Raw genomic sequence first — 19,673 nt, 5'->3', positions numbered from 1 at the left:
TGCCCTTCTCCTCTGAAGTTATACATGTTTTAAAAAATGGCATTGGAAGAGAAGGATCCTCTTTGAAATGTTTGCTGTTCCGATGACCATAGTCTTGGTTCAGAAACTCATATAGAGCCTAGAGAATTTAGACTCTTCCCCCTGCTTCCTACTACACCAGAACAGGCACCACCCGAGCTCATGTGTCCTCATTGACTCCTCATTGCCTGTGGATGGAAGCCCAGAATGTACAGCCCATCCTGAATGTTCTTGTGTGATGGCTTCTTGCTTACCTTTTACCCTTTCCACTTCCTGAGTGTGCTCTGTCCTTCCATCCCTTTCCTGTGTGTGCTAGTCCCTTGTCCAAATCTGCCTTTAAAATACTCCTTCCCATGAACAAAACAAAACAAAACATCCTCCTTCTAAGAAAAGTCTCAGTTTTGGGGCCTGATTCAAGGCACTTCTCTCATAAAGACTTCCCAATCTCTCCTTTGGTTTAATTACGCCTATTTCTTTACTCTTAAAGCACTTTGCTAAAATTTTCATTATAGATTTACTTTAAAACTTTGCTGCATTACACTTAGGGATTTGCATATATGTCCTACCTTTATGACTCTCACTAACCCCAGGTCTTATTAGTTATCATTATTGAAGATATACACATCTTTAGTGGTCCCATTGTGCTTTCCCCAATTTCCATAAAAATTGGGGTTGATAGCAAAAAATAAATGATAAAGTGAACCTAATTATCCCATTGAGCCTGATTAAATTCTTATTCTGAAGAATGACTGAAAAGATGGACATAATCTCGTACTTACAAAGTAGCAGTAAGAGACCAAGAATGATCATGCCAATCCCTGTCGGTCCGAGGCCAACATTGGAACCCCCAACTCGGTCATCAGTGACATATATGTCATTGGTCACTGAGTTGTAGATGTTTGTGGTACTAGAGTACAAGCACATGTGGTTGTTGTTACAATCACAGGCTTCTATCTGCAGGATCTGTGGCAATTCACATGCTCTGTTAAGGCTGTCCTTCACTAGTATTGGAATTTGGTAAACTGCAGGAACTAAAAGCTGCTCAGCTGTCAGGATCGAAGAGGTAGCTGGAAAGGAGGGCAAGAGTAGGACAGAAACAAATTGAAATATAGTCTCAGTTTTTAAATGAATGTTAGAATTCATTATCACATTGCAACTGTTAACATAAATACATATACTACTTTGAGATCTGTTTTTCACTTTATATATGTGGGTTTATGCAATATTTTGTATCTAAATACTTCACAATTCTAATTTTAATGCTGTAAAATGCTACATTTAAATGATATATACCACAATTTTACTAATCATTTTCTAATATTGGGAAATTTGGATTTTTACATTTACAAATATGTTTATACACATAGTTCTTAATTTTATTATATATATTTATTTTTGCATGGAAGAGCTGGGGTGTAGGCTAGAGGTACGGGGGTGCAGAGATTCACTAGAGACAGAATAGGGATCGGGATAAGCAGATCTACTGAAATACACTGCTAAAGAGAGCAGCGGGCAAGAAAGGAGCGGTCTGCTGTACCATATGTGGGTTGGCTCCCTGGTCCGGGATTGAACTTAGGCCCATAGTGATGATAGTGCTGATACTTAACCCCTAGGCCACCAGGAAGGCCCACACAGAGCTCTGTATAACAGTGACTTCATTGGTCCTATGTGCTCCTAAGTGAGAGGAAAATGTGTAAATGTATCTATGGATTAACCAAATCTCAGAAACATTAAGTGACTAGCCTGAATTAATACAGAATAGAGAGTTATAACATCTGATAAATTAATTATTATTTCAAATTGATCATATATTTGTTCAGTACCCCACCTATATAAAGTTATTTGTAAACTGATATTTATGTACAACTATTTATAATCACAATGTAGATAAAACATTTAAAAAATTTTAATTTAACAGTAATTTTTAGTTAACACATGGAAATTCATTGGAAGAGTGAACAACTCAAAAAGATGAAAAGTTATATTTCCGTATCAAATAGAGAGTTCACAACTACTGTAATAACAAATGAACTTAAAATAAAACTCAGAAACCAAGTCAATGTAGGATAATAGAACTCAGGACAACAGGTCAAATACAAGTTGTTCTTGTATTTCAAATTAGTGAGCTTTGAAATAAGAAATAAAATCAATGAACAGAGGCTTGAAAGTAAAGCTTTAAAAAAACACAGAAATTCAGGAGGTAAATAGCTCAATAAATGAGATCAACACCTCTAGAGGAAGCTATGGAAATACAACAGTTCAAATAGAAGATCAAATTGGCGACACTCAAGATAGTAATACCCCTAGGACCCAGGTTTAAAAGGACAAGAGAGAAATGAGACCTAAAGAAAATGAAGAAGCGGGCCTCCCCTGGTGGCGCAGCGATTGAGCACTGGGCTGCGAGGCTGCCCACAGCCTCTGCAGCGCTGGTTTGTTCCCTGGCCGCTGGCGAGGGTCCCACAAACAAACAAACAAGCAAACAAACAAAAAACAAATAAACAAACAAACAAAAAAAAGAAAATGAAGAAGCAAATAGAGAACTACTGAATGCCATGAAGAAAGTCAACTTAAGAATAATGGGTATCTCATTGAGAGAGAGAGAGAGAGAGAGAGAGACAAGCAGGCAGGCAGACAGACAGACAGACAGACAGACACACACACACAGAGGATGTAAGAACAATGGGCTCCTTTCACTTCTGCACAGTGAAACTATCATTAAAGTGAAAAGACATCCTACCAAAAGGGAGAAAATATTTGCACATCATACATCTGACAAGAGGCTAATATCCAAAATATACAAAGAACTCATACAACTCAAGAAAAAAGTAAACATATGATCCAATAAAAAAATGGGCTGAAGAGATAAATTAGACACATCTCCAAAGAATATAACAGATGGCCAGCAGGCACATGAAAAAAATGTTCAACATCACTTATCACCAAGGAAAGTCAAATTACAACTACAAAGAGAAACTACCTCAGTGCTATGAAAATGGCCCCTATTAAAAAAGTAAACTAGAAACAAATTTTGTGGCATATGTGGAGAAAAGGAATCCTGATGGGAATACAGGCTAGTCCCTGTGGAAGGCTGTATGGAGGTTCCTCCAAATACTTAAATAGATTTAACATATATCCTAGCAATTGTACTCCAAGTATCTATCAAAACAATACAAAACCACTAATTTGAAGGCATATGTGCACTCCTATGTTCACTATTTATAATAGCCATGTTATGGAAAGAACCCAAGTACCCAATGGCAGATGAAAAGATTAAGATAAATGTGGTATATATACACTGTGCAATGCTACTCAGATGTTTAAAAAAGGGGAGCATCATCCTAAGTGAATAAATGAATAACTCAGAAAGAAAAAGACAAATACTGGATGGTTTCACTCATCTATGGAATATAGAGAAACAAAACAAAGAAACTGACAAAACTAAACCAAAACAAACTCTAGAAATACGACTGCAGAGTTGAGGCTACTTGAGAGGGTAGGTAGGGGTGAGAACAAATGGGAGAGATGGCCTAATGGGTGCATGGTAAAGGACTAGGGGTGCTCTGGAGACAAGTATTGTTAAATAAGTAAATAAATAAAAACATGACTAAAAACTGAAAACATCACAATTTTCCAACAACTTAAGTGTATCACAAAATTGATGATATAAAGTATTATTACATGCCCTCATTAATTACCTAGCAATTGTTTTTGCTTTTGGTCTGAAAGTATGAGAAACTTTGTGTTCCACTTACTATTTATTGATCTGATATCCCATAAGTCAGCAGTCCCTGCTGGTTTATCGACAACACAGAAGGTAAAGGGAGCCCCAAAAGAGTGATCACTAACAGAGATCAGGGTGGATGGAGAGTCAATGCAGATAGTACTACTTTCAGCAAAAATAACTGGACAGTAATCGTCGGCATCAGGAACTTCAATACATATGGTTCCCGTAGCTGTTTTCCCAGAACCATCTGAAACAGAAAAGCATCATGGGTTTTGAGAAATATAGTGCAGGTTGAAAATTCATTCTCATATCCTGCAGCAGACAGAAACAGGATGAATGACTCCTGGGATGGTGCATGAGAGGTTCCTATCTATTTCAACAGCCTGCAGCCACTTTTGCCAGTGGTTGCTACCTTTCACTCTGGCTCCTCCCAGTTCTTTGGACAAATCTCTTCCTAACTCAGAACTCTTGCACATTCTTTTCACTCTTCCTAAAATATTTCTCATCCTGCTAACTTCTACACAAGTTAATGTGCAACATGAAATGTCCTTCCTTCGAGAGTGTTCACTCTCGAGTGTTCCTTCAAGAGTGCTTTTTATTTCCTTCTAGTTCCCACAAATTAGATTCTAGGCCAGCATAGAGCTTACATTCATAGGATACTGGCGAATCCTTGTGAAAAAACAAACAAACAAACAAACAAACAAACAAACAAACAAAAAACCAAGCAAACAAACAAAACCACCACATTTGAAAGTAAATAATTGTGCAGATTTTCTTTCTGTATTTACTGTTTATTTTCATCCTATCCATTAGATGCCATTTCTCTCTGAAATGGCACTTCTGAAAATATAAATATACATTTTAAAATAAGCTTTAAAATATATTTGTTTTATTAAAATAAATACAAATCTAGCCCCTCCCAACCCACTGAAACAAATTTTGGATTATAGTTTATTAGACAGCACAGAGGACCAAGAAATGGGAGTGGACTCAGTCTACTTTTCTTTTACTTTATGTTCCATTGCTGTTAATAAAAAATTTATTTTGCTTTACTTGTAAAGATTTTTGGCTTCCCTATTTAAAAAAGAATGCTGTCATCTCTAGGGTATTTTACAAGGTCACTTTTTTGAGAGATTAATAAACTTCTTTTTAAGACTTCTTATGTTGTAATTTAGTAAATTGATAATAAATGAGCCTATCTCTGTATCCTATGTGGTTCTGTACCCTATTCAGCAGTGGACTTCCTAGACTTTAACTCTCATTCGACAGACATCAGATTAACTCAAAGATTTGCTTTCTGTGTCATAGTCTGGAACTTTCATGTGTCCTTGTGATATAGTAGCTCAAAGTTCAAGCTGTTGCTGACAATGTTCGCTCTACTATGGCATTTGTCAACCACAGAGCTCCACCTCTTCACCTGGTTGCCAGGTATCAAACTTATCAGAACCATCTGGATGGCTCTGTGCCAGTGCAGACAGTTGGCTTAGGTGACCAGACAGATATGGACCTTGTGTTTAGTTTTCTGTTGGCACATTTTGATAATGCCTTTTTTCCCTCTTTATTTACTTGAAACAAATAATTTTACTCTAGTTTTGGAACATTTTCACATATCACCAATATATAGACTGTGGTCATCATGGCTAGAATTCTTTTTAGGAGCAGAACTTTCAAAATATTCATGACAAATAAGACTCTATCCTTTATGGAAATGATCAAGATGTTAAAAGTGACACTCATAGGATAAAGAGAAAATTACATTGACTGTGCTTGGGTGTTATTACGAATTTTTTTATAATCTTATGCTGCCCATTTATCTTTCTATATATATATTTTTTGCCTACTGTAAAACTCCATACATAAACTAATGCAAACCCATATTGCCTATCTTCTACTAGGTATGTATCTAGGACATCTATTTTCTTCTTTCTTTTCTGGTTACTGGCCTTTTTGTATTGCTTGATCCTGTAGTAGCTGGTTTCCTATGAATTCCTCCAGAGAATAATTAACTATTGATAAAAAAACAAACTCCTATTGCTACTCTCTAAGAGAAATGCTTAATAGATTTTTTTCCTCCCATGAGAAGCAGCCGATTACAAGTTAAATCAGTGCATCTGTGCTTTTTACATTATGTCTCAAAGTTGGAATAACCTTGTATTTTCTTGTATCCTTAATATCTTATTTCAGACAACATCACAAATGAGTAACACTCACACAGGCCTCTCATTGTTGCTCGGTTTTAGTGGCTCAAAATCTATATTCCTTGGGACACTATGTCTGCTCAGATCACCCCAAAATGACCCCTTGTATGCACCCCTTGTAGCACTTAGTTTAAGTAAAAATTCCCAATATACTCTATAAATTGAGTTAAACATCTCGAAAGATAAGACCATAATGATGACCTAAATATAAATTTTGGTTGTAAGTGAATAATGAATTCAGTTCTTGATCTGAGGTATTTAGAACTCTCAGTAAGTCTGGCTGGCACCAAAAAAATGATGTATTTTATTTGAGTCAATCAATATCAACATTAAATAATATTTATATTTAATGTACTAATAATTTCATAAAACTGAAAATAAATCTCTTACCATCTATAGCCAAGATCTCTGCTGTGTATTTCCCATTTGTAATGTATTTTGACTTCTTATCAAATTCCCTAGAAAATTGTATCTCAGCAGTCCTCGAATCCACTTTTAACCAGCTACCTGCATCATGTCCTATGATATACCTGTTTTCAAATAAATGAGTTCATCATTATGCTTATATCAAAGTTAGCAATTTTAAGACATATAAGAGCTACAATGTGTTAACACATACCTATCTTTCTTTTTCTCCAATTCTGACTCTTTTTATGCTCATCAAATTTCTGAAACACCTACTTTGTTTATTACTTTTCCCCTCTCTTAGATTAAACAGAGGGTTGAAATTGGCCCCAAAATCAAGGTAACAAAAGTTTTAGGGAAAAAATTAGTAACTTATTGTTTACAAAATTGCTTACTCATCTTGGTCCAGGTTGGTACAACTGGCCACAAAAGATCAAAGAGATTCACAGAGTAACCATAGGAGTCTCTTTGATCTTATAATTACTCTCTGAATACAACACGTAACAGGTTGGAGCCCTTGCAGCCAGAAGGAGCCCTTACAGCTTCTAAAATACTATTAGAATTCAGAGGAAATGTCAATTCCTCAATAATCTTCTAAAAGAAAAAAGAAAAACAAAATCCCCCACATACAGTAGCACACACCACACGGATGAACACTGAATAGAACTGTGCTCTATCACTCCAACATGAGCAAAGTATTTACAGTACCTGACATTTGTTGCAGGATTTCCTGTGTCCAAATCTACAGCTGTATATGTGCCAAGTACATAATTCAATAAAGAATCTCCTCTTACTCCTCCGTCTCGCACACTGAAAGTCATAGAATTTGGACGAAATGAGGGGCCTTCTCTCACATTAACAACCTGAATTCTTACAGGGGTTGAGTGCATTCGAAATTGAGAGGCAACTGAGTGGTGAAATTCAGCTTGGTTTTTAACTCCAATACTAAGATGAATATTAGGCATTTGCTCATAGTCCAGCATCTGAAATGATAGAAGAAGCTCTGAAACAGCGAAAGACTGATTAAGAAGCCACAATAAGCAAATAATAAGCTAGAATAATATCTAGAGCTATGAAATTCCTATTTAGAATTGATAAAATTTTATTACTGTATTAGGTATTTCAGGTATGTTATTCCCTTTACCTTTGTGCGATCAAGCAGATAAGTCACTTCAATCTGTGACTTTAAATTGGACTCAAATTTTGGAGTTTTGAAATTATATAAAAACCCTGATATAAAAATGATTTTTCTTTTCCAATGAGGTGTTTATGAAAAATGAAAATGAAACAGAATGAAACTTAAAAAGTTCACAACCATTGAATGAATAAATAAGACTTTGACTTCCTTTGTAGAATTCACATCTGAGAATGTCTTGAAAGTGTAATCAGCAGAATAAAGCAGCCAATATAGGTGATGTAATTGAACATGTAATTTTTAGAAAGGTGTGCACGACTTCTAAAGAAGAATTCATGATTGTTAGAGTCATCTCTAAACTGTAATTGCTCCGAGTCTGGTGAACAAGAAGACACCTTCACAAGGCACATTTAAATAAGTAAATATCACACCCGAGAAAAGTCACCTTTGAAATGGGTTCCCTGGATAAAAGATGAATAGAATCTTTTGATCCAGAGTGATTGATGTGGTGACATGAAAAGTCACAAGTGAAAAGGAGTTTGTAAGAAAGGGAGCAATGTCTGTTGAGAAGAGTTCTGCAAGCAAATATCCCATTTGCAGCACATTTATTGACAACAGAGGATGTCAGTGTCATCAGCAAGAACTTGAGCAGTAAGTCTGCTTCTTAGAAAAATTCTATATTACAAATGTTAGATTTTATTTAAATTTTCCACATATACTGATAGGACAAAAATATTCATAGGAACTCACTTGAACTCTTGTTTGGGGTTGGTTCAACATGCCTCACTAAATTTCATCCAAAACCCTTGACATTTGGGATTTCAATTGCTGTTTCCCTTCCTGGTCCACATAATGTCAAGCACAGAGATGAATATGAATTTTGTCCTCAAAATGAATTTTTACTTGGAAGAGAATCCTCTTCTACAATCCACTTTTTATTCTTTAAAAGTCCATGCTATCCTTAAATAAATGAAAAATCTGAGCTCCTTTGATTTGACAGAGAAATCTCTTGACATTTTCTCACGTTTACATAATTTGTGTGCTTTTGTTAGCCAGAAGAGTTTTCTTGTTGATTAGAATGTATGAAAATATACTAATACACATCAAAATGCATCAATTCTAGAAAGTCACTGCATGTAGGGAAGGAAATCAGTTGAAGTCCAATCTTCCAACTTATAGGGAAGATAAGGCAAGACCATTTTTTGCAAGTGTTTATCAAGGGTTTTCTGATTGTGCCCAGAGATTAGAGTTGTGCAAAGAATGATAAAAACAACTGCTTAACCCTGAGCCTCCACTTGGATTTAGAATGAAGAACTGAAAAAACTCAGTCTCTGAAGTTTAAGGCATGATTGAGAAATAATCAAAGACTATTCTTAAAAAGAATATGCAGGTGTGTGTTAGGAAGTTGGTGGGAGGGGAGTGACCTGTAGGAGTTTACTACACTTGATTTTAGCCAAAAGGTTGAAAAGTGATTCAGTAGGAGTTTAAAGTGAGATTTGGCTACTGGTGAGTATTTTTATTCAATAAATTTTAATATAGGAATTTAAGTTGCAAGATTCTCACATGCAGCTTTTTTTGGGCGTAGTTTAGTATGACACTGTTAATTCTTGGGAGATTCTGGTTCATGTTTTCATATTAAGTATATTAAGTATGCAAGGGGGCAGCAACATGGATGGCGCTGGAAGGGATCATGCTCAGCGAAATAAGCCAAAAAGAAAAAGAAAAATACCGGATGGTCTCACTCATAGCAGGAATCTAGAAAACTTAAATAAGGGACCAGGAAAATGAATAACTATAAGATAGTGAAAATCAAAATCAACAAAAAACTATGAACCAGAGACACTTTTAGGGGGCGGGAGGGGAGGGATTGGGGTCAGAATGGGGGGGCTGCAATTGTATGGGGAATATAACAATAAAATTTATTTAAAAAAAAAAAAAGTATGCAAGGGGGAGGTTAGAAATCTCAATGCAAAGGGGCAGATTCACTATGGTGGGGACTCAAGAAATGGTCAAATATTCAGCAATAGCACACCTAAGTATTTATCCAAAAAGTGTGAAAACACTATATGAAAAGATTATGCACGCTTGTGTTCATGGCAGTATTGTTCACAATAGCTAAGACATGAATCAACCTAAATGTTCATGGACAGAGGACTGGATAAAGAAATTGTGATACACACACATGCACAAACACACACACACATTCAACTGAATGCTACTCAGCTATTAAAAATGTCAAAATAGTCTTTTGGGGCAATAAAGGAAAATTATTTCCCCTTATTATATTAATGTGAATTTGTTTCTTATTGATTTGTAGTTTTGGTTCTAATTTTTATTCTTTGGGTCTTGTGGTGATTATGACAACTGAAGTCAGAAAGTGCAAGACAATTACTGGATGTTTTCTCTCATTTGTAGAAAATAAACCACAAAAGAAAACAAATGGACAAAACACAAATAAATAACTCAGACTCTGAAAACTATGGTGATTACCAAAGGGGAGGTAGGGAAGGAAGGAGGGTATAAAGGGGGTAAAAGGTTATAGTATATTGGCATTGGAACTTTGATAGATTGAAGTATGTGCAATTTTGAGGTCTGAAATTATATTTCCAATCATGTATTTTTGTAAACAACCATCAAATAAATGCAAATTTGATGGGGAAATACATGTTTGTATCAGATGAAGGCAAAATGACTCCCTAATGTACTGTCTGGAAAAGTTTCACAGTGACTGGAATAGAGAAAGGTAGTAACAGTTGATTAATCACCATTCACATTGTGTGCTATATGTAATGTGTTTATATTTATATCAAAATATATTTTTAGAGGTATAAGTCCTTAGTTTTGTTAGTAATGTTTCTGAGAATATTAGTTTCCCTTATTGTATTGTGAATTTGAATTCCACTGATTTGTAGTTTTGTTTCTAATCTTTATTCTTAGATTTTATTATTGCCCATAAAGCATAGTTTAAGTAAAATTAATCTGTACAAAAATGTCAAGTGCTGTAGTCTTTATTCAAGGTTCTCAGCACTAACCCCAGCTCAGTATCTCAGTTCTTATATCTCCTTCCTTTCCTCTGTGAATACTCTGCTGTTGTCCCACAAAGTGCTCACCATGCCTTGAACATGCTTTACATTTTCTCATTGTTATGTGTTTACTCATTTCATTATCACATTAACAATTGTAGTTATAAGACATTGAACACTATTCTCTGCATGAAACCTTTTTGGACAAATCTAGCTAAAAGTAGCTAATTTCTTCTCAGTTATTATCTCCATCCTATCTATTTGGCAACTGCTTGTTTAATATCATAACACCTAAACTACTATTAGTTTTTTAAGATTTATTTATTTATACAAGAACTGGTGTACAGGCCAGATGCGAGGGAGGGTGAGAGGATTCACCAGAGACAGAGCGGGGAACAGAACAGGCAGACTGACAAAATACACTGCTGAAGGGAGCAGCAGGCGAGACAGAAGTCTGCTGCACCATGTGGGATTCTCGCTGGCAGACTGGGATCGAATCCACGCTGCAGAAGCTGTGGACAGCTTCTGCAATGCGGTGCTCAACTACCTGCACCACCAGGGAGGCCCTAAACTACTATTAGTTTGAGGCCCTAAACTACTATTGTGATTTATAATTCTTATATTATTATCTAATTTGAGGGTACTTGCCTCAAATTAAGCACTGTGAGAACAAAACAATCTTCTTATTTCTCTTGGTCATACATGTTGTGTTGCTGGACTGGAATTCTCAGACAGACACATTAAACTAACTTAAGGTGCTTGTCCACATAAACAATTTCAAAGCTGTGGAGTATAATTTTTGAGGCAGAGTCTCTATTAATTTAAAACTTTGGAAGAATACTGAAATCCCATACTATACCTTGACAACTTTCAAAATTCCTTCATTTGTTCGTGGGTCTGTCTGGATTTCGAACCAATTGCCGTCATTTCCAGAGAGTATTAAATAATTTGCCAACCAATTATCGGTGCCTTCTTCATCAAGATCAATTGCTTGCAATCGTATCAGTTCTGAACTTAAACAATTCTCTTCAATACTTGCTGAGTACTGAAATAACATAGCCCACCGTGTAATCAATGAATTTTTGAAGGAGAAAAAATATTTATGGTGAGATAATACAGAATCATCATTTACAACAACAATAAGCTATGCCAGCAATTTTGTGCCATTATTAAATGCCACTGTCCAATCAGAAATATAAGAATAAAATGATTATGATAGTATCAATTGTCATATGCTGTATGTGAAGTCAAAGCCAAACTGATACTTTATTTTCTTGCTTATTTTTGATTTTCCTTGATTTACTTCCTTCTTTTATAGTAAAGGGCCAGAAAGAAATACATTTATTAGTAGTTGTGGGGGAGAGAATTGAAGTGGCGACTACTCTTCTCTGCTGGCCTAGCATAGAAACCATAGACATCACGTAAAGGCAGGAGTGAGGCTGTGGTCCAACAGGATGCTTTTTTACCCCCAAAACAAGTGGCAAGCCAATTTGTGCCTGCTATTTTTAGTTTTAGTTTTTTAATGCCTATAAATGATAATATAAGTTGAGAATACTTTGGACTCTAATGGAGTTAACAAGTCAGGCATATAAGGATGCATCTATATCGTTACATGTTTTTTAGTGCAATGGTAATATATTTCCAACTTTCTGCAAGTAAAAAACATGGAACAGGCAGGTTTCTGCTTTCACAAAGGAGATTTGTGCAGAATAATGACTCAAAGATCACATGATCTATTAAGGTATATTTTATACATAAGAAACACCAAGGTTTCTACAGCAAAGCTGTATATGTCCATACATGGAATAGAACCAGTTTCACAAACTAGCAGGAAAACAAATTGATTATCAACACTCATGGAGAAAGAATTATAAAAGTACCAACTTACTGAAGTTTTTTCTAAGGTGGGAAAATTATCATTGACATCTAAAACCTTGATTCTACAGTCGCATTCGGCAGATAGTCCATCTGTAGCTCCATCCCGATCTGAGCCTCTCACAAGGAGGTTATACATACTGTGTTCCTAATTTAAGATGAAAAATAATTGTAAACTTAAGAATTGTTTTGAGTAAAAACTAATACATGTTGATGTTATTGTGCTTTCTTTTTATAATTGTATGGTCTTTTATTTTTTTTAAGATTTATTTATTTATTTATTTGTTTGTTTGTTTGTTTGTTTATTTGTTTATTTATTTATTTATACTAGCACTGGGTACAATCAGAAGCGCTGGAGGGTGAGAGCATTCACCAGAGCCAGAGCAGGGAGCAGAACAGGCAGGACTGAAGTACACTGCTGAGGGGAGCAGCGGGCGCAGCAGGAGAGGTCTGTGCACCATGTGGGACCCTTGCTGGTGGCTGGGGATCGAACTGGTGCTGCAGAGGCTGTGGGCAGCTTCACAGTCCAGTGCTCAACCGCTGCGCCACCAGGGGAGGCCCAATTGTATAGTCTTTTAATATAATTTTTTCTTTTATAAAATTTTCATCTGAAAATCATAAGATTATTTTTTCTTCCCACTTTTACATGGGAGGAAGGACAAATAGGGTTCATTTCACCTTCAATTCTCAGATTTAAAATCTTTAGTTCTGATGATTTATTCATAGAAGGTTTTACCTCTCTGTCAAGGAAACTGGACATCGTGCGGACTTCTCCAGTGTACCTGTTCAGGATGAACATTGGTGCACCTGTTGGCTCTTGAGAGATGATCTTGTAGGCAATTTTAGAATTCAGATGATTATCTTCATCTGCATCTGTGGCACTTAACTTTACAACCAATGTGTCTAGAAATGGAGATGAAGGTGGAGAATATTTGGGACTCTTAGAATCAGTTCAGCAAATTATCAAGCATACGATGAAAGAGTGGTTGGCTTCCTTTTGAATTCTCTCTGTTCTAGATTTTCATGAAAAATCTTAGCTTACTTACAGCTACACCTCTGATTACAAAAATAACGATGGTTTGCTCCTATGAAGTCCTTCATAGTTTACAAATTACTTGCATTCCTTTCATATTGATAAATTAGTAACAAAATATAGTGATCTTTAAAATATGAAAATGAAGGTCAATAGATGTTAGCATAAAGCTAATGAAACTAATTTTATCAAGTTGTTTTGGCTGTAGCCCTGTGATATTATTTTTAAAAGCTTAATTAAAAAGATTACAGCTTAATTAAATTTAATGTTGCAATTATTTATTGAAGACCTATATTCTTAATTATCACTCATCTGGAAGGCTGAAAATTACTATTGGTTGCATTGGAAGATAACAAAACTTTACCAAACAGTCAAAAATATGCAATTATTGAAAAGATTTGTCCACAGGTATATAAGTAGTTCTTAATTATTCATGGCAAGAAAGAATAGCCATCCCAGGCTGATCCCCAAAGATATCAGCCCATAAGACTGACTTTCCAGAGTTGGTCTGATCTTTCTGTGTTTGCCAGCCAGTCCTCAAAGTGAAAAATCCTAGCACAGAGTCAGGGACTCCTTGAAGAGAATGAGCCAGGTTTCATGGAGTTGATAGTATGTCAAAGGGTACCTTGACCCTGTGATTAACTCTTCTCACATGAGGGTGCAGTAATTAGCTGCTAATCAGCAACCAAATGAATATGGATGTGAACTTGGATGTGGGTTTCACCTTTTTTCTAGGGTATCCTGAAGTATGTCACCGAAGAAACAATGACAGACTTTGGAAGCTGTTTTGTTTCTCTGAGGCAAAACCCTCACTTTATATGTCCTCCATTATATGTGGACAAAAAATTATAATTCTTATTTTCAACATCATTTTTAGGGGATCTGAATGATTTTTCCTGAAACCCCGAATTCATCTCTGCCTTTGTTATCTCTGCTCTCCTCTACTATCTCATTCCTTCTTTTTTTGACTCTGGATTCAGTACCTATATTTTGCTTTCTTACCTTGTCCTTCTGACATTTCTTTTTTCATTCTTTTCCCCCCAAAATTTTATTTAAAGGTATAAGGGCAGACAAATTTGAGAGGAAAAGGAGTATAAGAGGATTGGGGGAAGAAAGAGGCAGAAGGCAAAGAGGGAGGGAACAGAGATAGGTAGCAATATAGAAAAAGCATAAATGTACAAAGAAATTCAGAAGTGATAGAAAGAGAGGAAGAGAGTAGAGTGTTAGACTTGGAAATGAAATTAAACATTATGGGAAAAATAAAGAACTGAGACACTGTAACATAATTGTGAAGGCCATTGATGACTCTCTGTGACTGATCTAATGAATACTTCACTCTATGGTGGGGTTCAGTAAAAAATTTGAGGTACAGACCAGAACAGAGCCCTTTTTCACACTCACAATTTCTTCTAAAATTTTTTCATTTGGAATAAATTAGTCATGAGCTCAGTTACAGTCTTCAAGGAAGGGGCTAAATCACACATTTAAGAATCCTCCACTAACAAGGTGGGTAGTTTGCATTTTAGGAAAATTTTTTCTATCTTAGTTTTAAGTTAATATTTGTGGGGTTTATTCAAAATGCAAGTTTGGCATTTTCTGATCTTTAAATTGTCTGTGTGATAGTCTCCAAAGTCTACTGACTAAGACAAATGGATGAATAATGCAGAGGAATGTCATTCTACTTACTTGCATCGCTGTTTTCCTCAATGCTGGCTGTGTACACATTCTGTGTAAAAACTGGAGGGTTATCATTTATATCCATAACTTTGACTCTAAGCTCAAGAGGCCTTTCTAAATCTTCACCCCGCGAATTCAGAGCCCGGCAATAAATCTGTGGAAAGTCGAGAAAAATTATTATTCTCTACCAAAGGAAATAAAGTAACATGCTTGAATGTATATCAGGAAATGTGCAAGGGAACAATTTTCCCAGTGACTTGTACCATATTAGTATCTAGCAATTTAAATACAATCAATATTTTGATCACATGCATATATATGCAGCACAACAGAGAATTCCGAGCTATAAATTTATATTTTCATATGCTTTACTACTCCAAGTCTTTCATTTGGTCTCAGTCTGCTGTGTTTTATCACAAGTCCTGAGATGATTTTTTTGGGAAGAATGATGAGGGAAGAAAAAGAATATGCATAAATCAAAATACACTGATGTGACTTACCAAGAAAAGTGGAGTTATCTCTCTGTCCACCACTGAAGTGATGTTAATCTCCCCTGTCCGAGGATTAATGGTGAACACTCCGTAAGGTGGCCGATCTATCCCTGCCCCTGAGATGCGGTATGTAATCTTCTGGTTCGCTTCACAGTCTGATCGAATCTATGAGAAAAATAAGTAGGATTGTGAAATCAGAATCTTACTACTGTTTAAAAATGAGTGTAGTGTTTTATATTAATATGTACTGACCTAAATGTGAGTTTGATGATTTAATCAAACGGTAGATAAATTAAGTCAGAAGAGAAATACACCATTTAGAGATACTGGCAATAATTTTATATATCAAACATATCACTGTTTGCCAAGTAGGTTTTGTGGTAAATATCCAGCCACATAGATTTTGTTTTAATAGTTTTATATCTATTGCTCATTAATTTAAACAAAGATAGTTAAAATTTGAAATTTCACCTGTACACTAAAGATGACAACACTCAGTAAAATACTAAGATTTGTGACCCAAATGTCCACAATTAAATAAAGACAGTTGGAAATACAACATGGATTAGCAGATCACAGAGAAACAAATCCCAGTTGTGGTGGGGATCCCAGTCTCTCCCCTAAGATCATTGAGAACCCTCTACTCTGTATCAGGTCCCAGCAAGTGATAGTCAAAACAGTCCCTTAGTGACATGAGCAAATGATTGTGTCAACCATTTTTCTAAGTCATATTGGGGGGCTGCTTTCAATACAAGCCTGCAAATCGTCAAGATGTTTGTGGGCTTTCTGCCCTGCGATAACATTAGTTATCAGCACAGGATACTCCTGCTCATTTCGTCACTCACTCTGGCAATCGGATTCCTCTTGGAGTTGTCCTCTCCTTCTCGACAGGCTGCAGCGAACTTGATCCACTCCCGCTTTTGTCTTCTGACAGTTTGCCATTTTGTAGTGCCATTTGCAATGTCTAATTCTTTCACCTTAAGCAAAAACAGTTCACATGTTGTACTGTGTTAGGGCAATTTTACTTAATAAGAGCATTTATTCACCATGGGAGGTGTACCCAGAAGATTCAATGGCATTGAATTTCAGAAACAAAGTAAATTCTTGCTAATTCATAACTATAGATAGATGTAACTTGATTGCCCTGCTAGTTACTTTTTTCAATCATCTCTTTAAACCTGTATGATTTTAGTGAAACAAATCTAATTAGCCATGTGTGGGCTAATAATGTGTTATATTGGATGATATGTTGTAGTTTTTCTTTTTCTCAATCTGTCCTTACCAGGGTGAGACTTTGCCGACCTCACCCTTCACTGAGCTCTGAGTGGACATTTTGGTCTCTTTAGTTTAAAAGATTGTTGTTGTTCCATGTGAGTGAATCCCATAGAAAAGGCAAGTTGTAGTGGTGTGTGTACTCACCTAAAAGAGGAAGGGTTTTTTTTCTCTTCTGTCGAAGGTAGCACAGTGGCTAAGGCATCTAAATGTATTATTGCAGGACTAGAAGAATATTTTAACTGAACTGATGGTATCGGCAATAATGCCATGGACACTTATGTGGTTCTCAGAGTTACTCATTTGTATCTCTGCTTGCTACTATATGTTTTTCTCTTTGTAGTCTTATGTTGCTACTGTTGAAAAATATTTAAGAGTTTTATGCTATTAAAGAGTTTGGAAATTTAACTGCATGCATAAACATTTGTATACATGTACATACACACGTATTGTATGTGTGTTATGTACTTATTGTTTGTAATGTACTTATTGAGACCCAGATGATGTATGCTTGTTTACAGTAAGGCTTTGTTTAGTTACCATTTGGGAAGGAGAATGTTCCATTAGAATGAAGCTCATTCTTTCAAAAACCAAAACATTCACATTTTTCTCCATTTGACACAAATTCTTAAAATGTACCATATATTCCTTATTTTGTTAATGGAGATTAGAAAAGTAATTTTTTTCCAAAGAATTTTTAGGGTCATCATAATGAAAACTTAACTACCCAATAAGATAAAGCTCTGCCAGAGAGGACAGTAGGATTATATTTCCTGAGTCCTTTTCTAAATGGCACCAAATTCTCTCTTGTTTGTTTTAGTTTTGATCTCATTGACTGACTATCAGTTATCTTTCCTACTGATGTAACTGTCTGAAGTTCCTCTTTTGTTCTAATGCGTTACAGTGCTCCTTTTGCTTTGCTTTACATTGGGAAACATATAAAGTTACTAACATAGTTTGATAAGTAGGGGTGACAAACACAGTTTGATAAGTAGGAGTGACGACACTGAGTTATCACAAACTATGCCTAAAAGCATGGAGATTTGGGATTGTGTGTTTTTACATTGCTATTTCATGTCAAAAGGGGTCCATGTGTGTGACCTTTTTTTGAAGATTTATTTATTTATGCATACAAGAACTGGGGTGCAGGCCATATGTGTGGGAAGGTGAGAGGATTCACCAGAGACAGAGTGGGGAACAGAACAGGCAGAATGACTGAAATACACTGCTGAGGGGAGCAGCAGGTGAGACAGGAGAGGTCTGCTTCACCATGTGGGTATCTCCCTGGCTGGCCGGGATCGAACCTGCACTGCAGAGGCTGTGGAGAGCCTCACAGTGCTGCGCTCAACTGCCTGCGCTACCAGGAAGGCCCCCCATTTTGTATAAATTTTATCTGAATGATTTTGATTCCAAATGTTATGAATTTTGGTATGTGATGCATTAAAAATTTAGTTTTTCTTTCAACTTTAAGTTAAGAAAATACATTACCTCAACAATGAATTCACTGTTTACTTCCAGCACCACCTGTTACAAAAGGCAGAGCATTAGCACAAATTTGCATAATTTAAAGAAAGCAGTGTCATAAAAACATTGACGATTTTTCTCTTATATAAATTTATTTCTTAAATATACATTTTGTCGATAATATGGAATAAACATGCATATTAGAAAATGAGGACTATTGACTTTTCAGCCTCCAATGCTTTTAAACCTTTAGAGAAGAGAAATATACAAACTCTACGGCAAAGCAAATTAGGATACTCACGCAACGGAGTTACAAAGAGCCTAAATGGAAGGGTAGAAATGGTCTCACAGGAGAGGAGGGATTTGGATGGAAGAGGGGTGAGGGATGGGTGAAGATCTGGAATGAGAACTGTATCCAAAAGGGGAAAAATACAGATCAGAAGTTTGGCAGATTCAAATGTTTCCTCTTATTACACTTTCTTCCTCACATGTAATTATTAGATATTACTAAAGTATCTAGATCCAGAAAATAAGTACAGTATTTAAAATATGGTCTTATTTGTCTGTATATCATGTTTTATTTCATAATAAATGTTTCCTCTTGGGAGTTAGATATTCTTTTTGTCAGAAAAGTAAATGATTCTGGATGATAGAAGAAAAAGCAAAAATCACACAAAATCCCACGACTCTGGAGACATTCTTTTAGACTTCCCCCCAAAGCATATATAAATTGTAGTTTTTTTTTAAAACAAATAGAAAATTATATGTGCCGTTTGGTAATTTGCTTTTTGCATACAATGATTATCATGGTAAAATCCCATGTCAATTAATACTATAGACATCATGCATTTTTATGGTTACCTTGTGTATTACTTTAATAGATGTCTTCTATTCAGGTCAGTGGGACAAGCAGGTTAACTGAGCTGATTTATTTTGTTGTTTAGTGCTATGTGCCAAACTCTGACATGTAGTCTCTGGCACTGTCTTCCTGTGGAAGTGCTGCCTTGGTGGATGCAGAAATATTGGTAAACTTGGCACATGAACCCATTGTTAATAAGAAGCTCTCTTCCTTGTCTTCAGCTTCTTACATGTCTCTCCTTTTTCCTCCTCTTCTTCACTTCTGTCTTTTTCTTTCTCCTCTATATATTCTCTTCCACCTATTACTCAATCCCTTCCAAAATTAGAGGCCTGACACAGAATTCCAGTAGCCTATTTTACTGTTTTTCCTCAGAGCTCTAATAAACACAATAACCTACTTTTAACTGTAAAGTGGTGAGAGGGAGGCCTAGCTACTTATAATTCAATTAGAGGTATGGCAGGTAATTCTCTCTGTATCCTTCCCTGGTTTCTGTCTGCTT

The 19,673-nt window shown here is 35.9% G+C and overlaps 1 protein-coding gene across 1 annotated transcript in view; it reads right to left on the bottom strand.

The window, feature by feature from the left end:
- DSG4 (desmoglein 4) overlaps positions 1-19,673 on the bottom strand; it is a gene marked incomplete at both ends in the record, with an annotated part of 33,637 nt that overhangs the window by 5,350 nt on the left and 8,614 nt on the right. The window contains 11 exons of the mRNA XM_084252798.1: positions 798-1,085; positions 3,771-3,989; positions 6,331-6,470; positions 7,054-7,328; positions 11,363-11,548; positions 12,392-12,526; positions 13,115-13,281; positions 15,098-15,242; positions 15,589-15,744; positions 16,425-16,556; positions 18,340-18,375. Of these exons, the coding sequence (XP_084108924.1) occupies positions 798-1,085; positions 3,771-3,989; positions 6,331-6,470; positions 7,054-7,328; positions 11,363-11,548; positions 12,392-12,526; positions 13,115-13,281; positions 15,098-15,242; positions 15,589-15,744; positions 16,425-16,556; positions 18,340-18,375 (1,879 nt within the window). The remainder of the gene's footprint in view (positions 1-797; positions 1,086-3,770; positions 3,990-6,330; positions 6,471-7,053; positions 7,329-11,362; positions 11,549-12,391; positions 12,527-13,114; positions 13,282-15,097; positions 15,243-15,588; positions 15,745-16,424; positions 16,557-18,339; positions 18,376-19,673) is intronic.

This window comes from Talpa europaea (assembly GCF_964194135.1).
Source record: "Talpa europaea genome assembly, chromosome: 13".
In the NCBI taxonomy this organism is placed as follows: Eukaryota; Metazoa; Chordata; class Mammalia; order Eulipotyphla; family Talpidae; genus Talpa; species Talpa europaea.
Note: the sequence above shows the minus strand (reverse complement) of the source record. Positions and strands in the feature narration are given on the sequence as shown.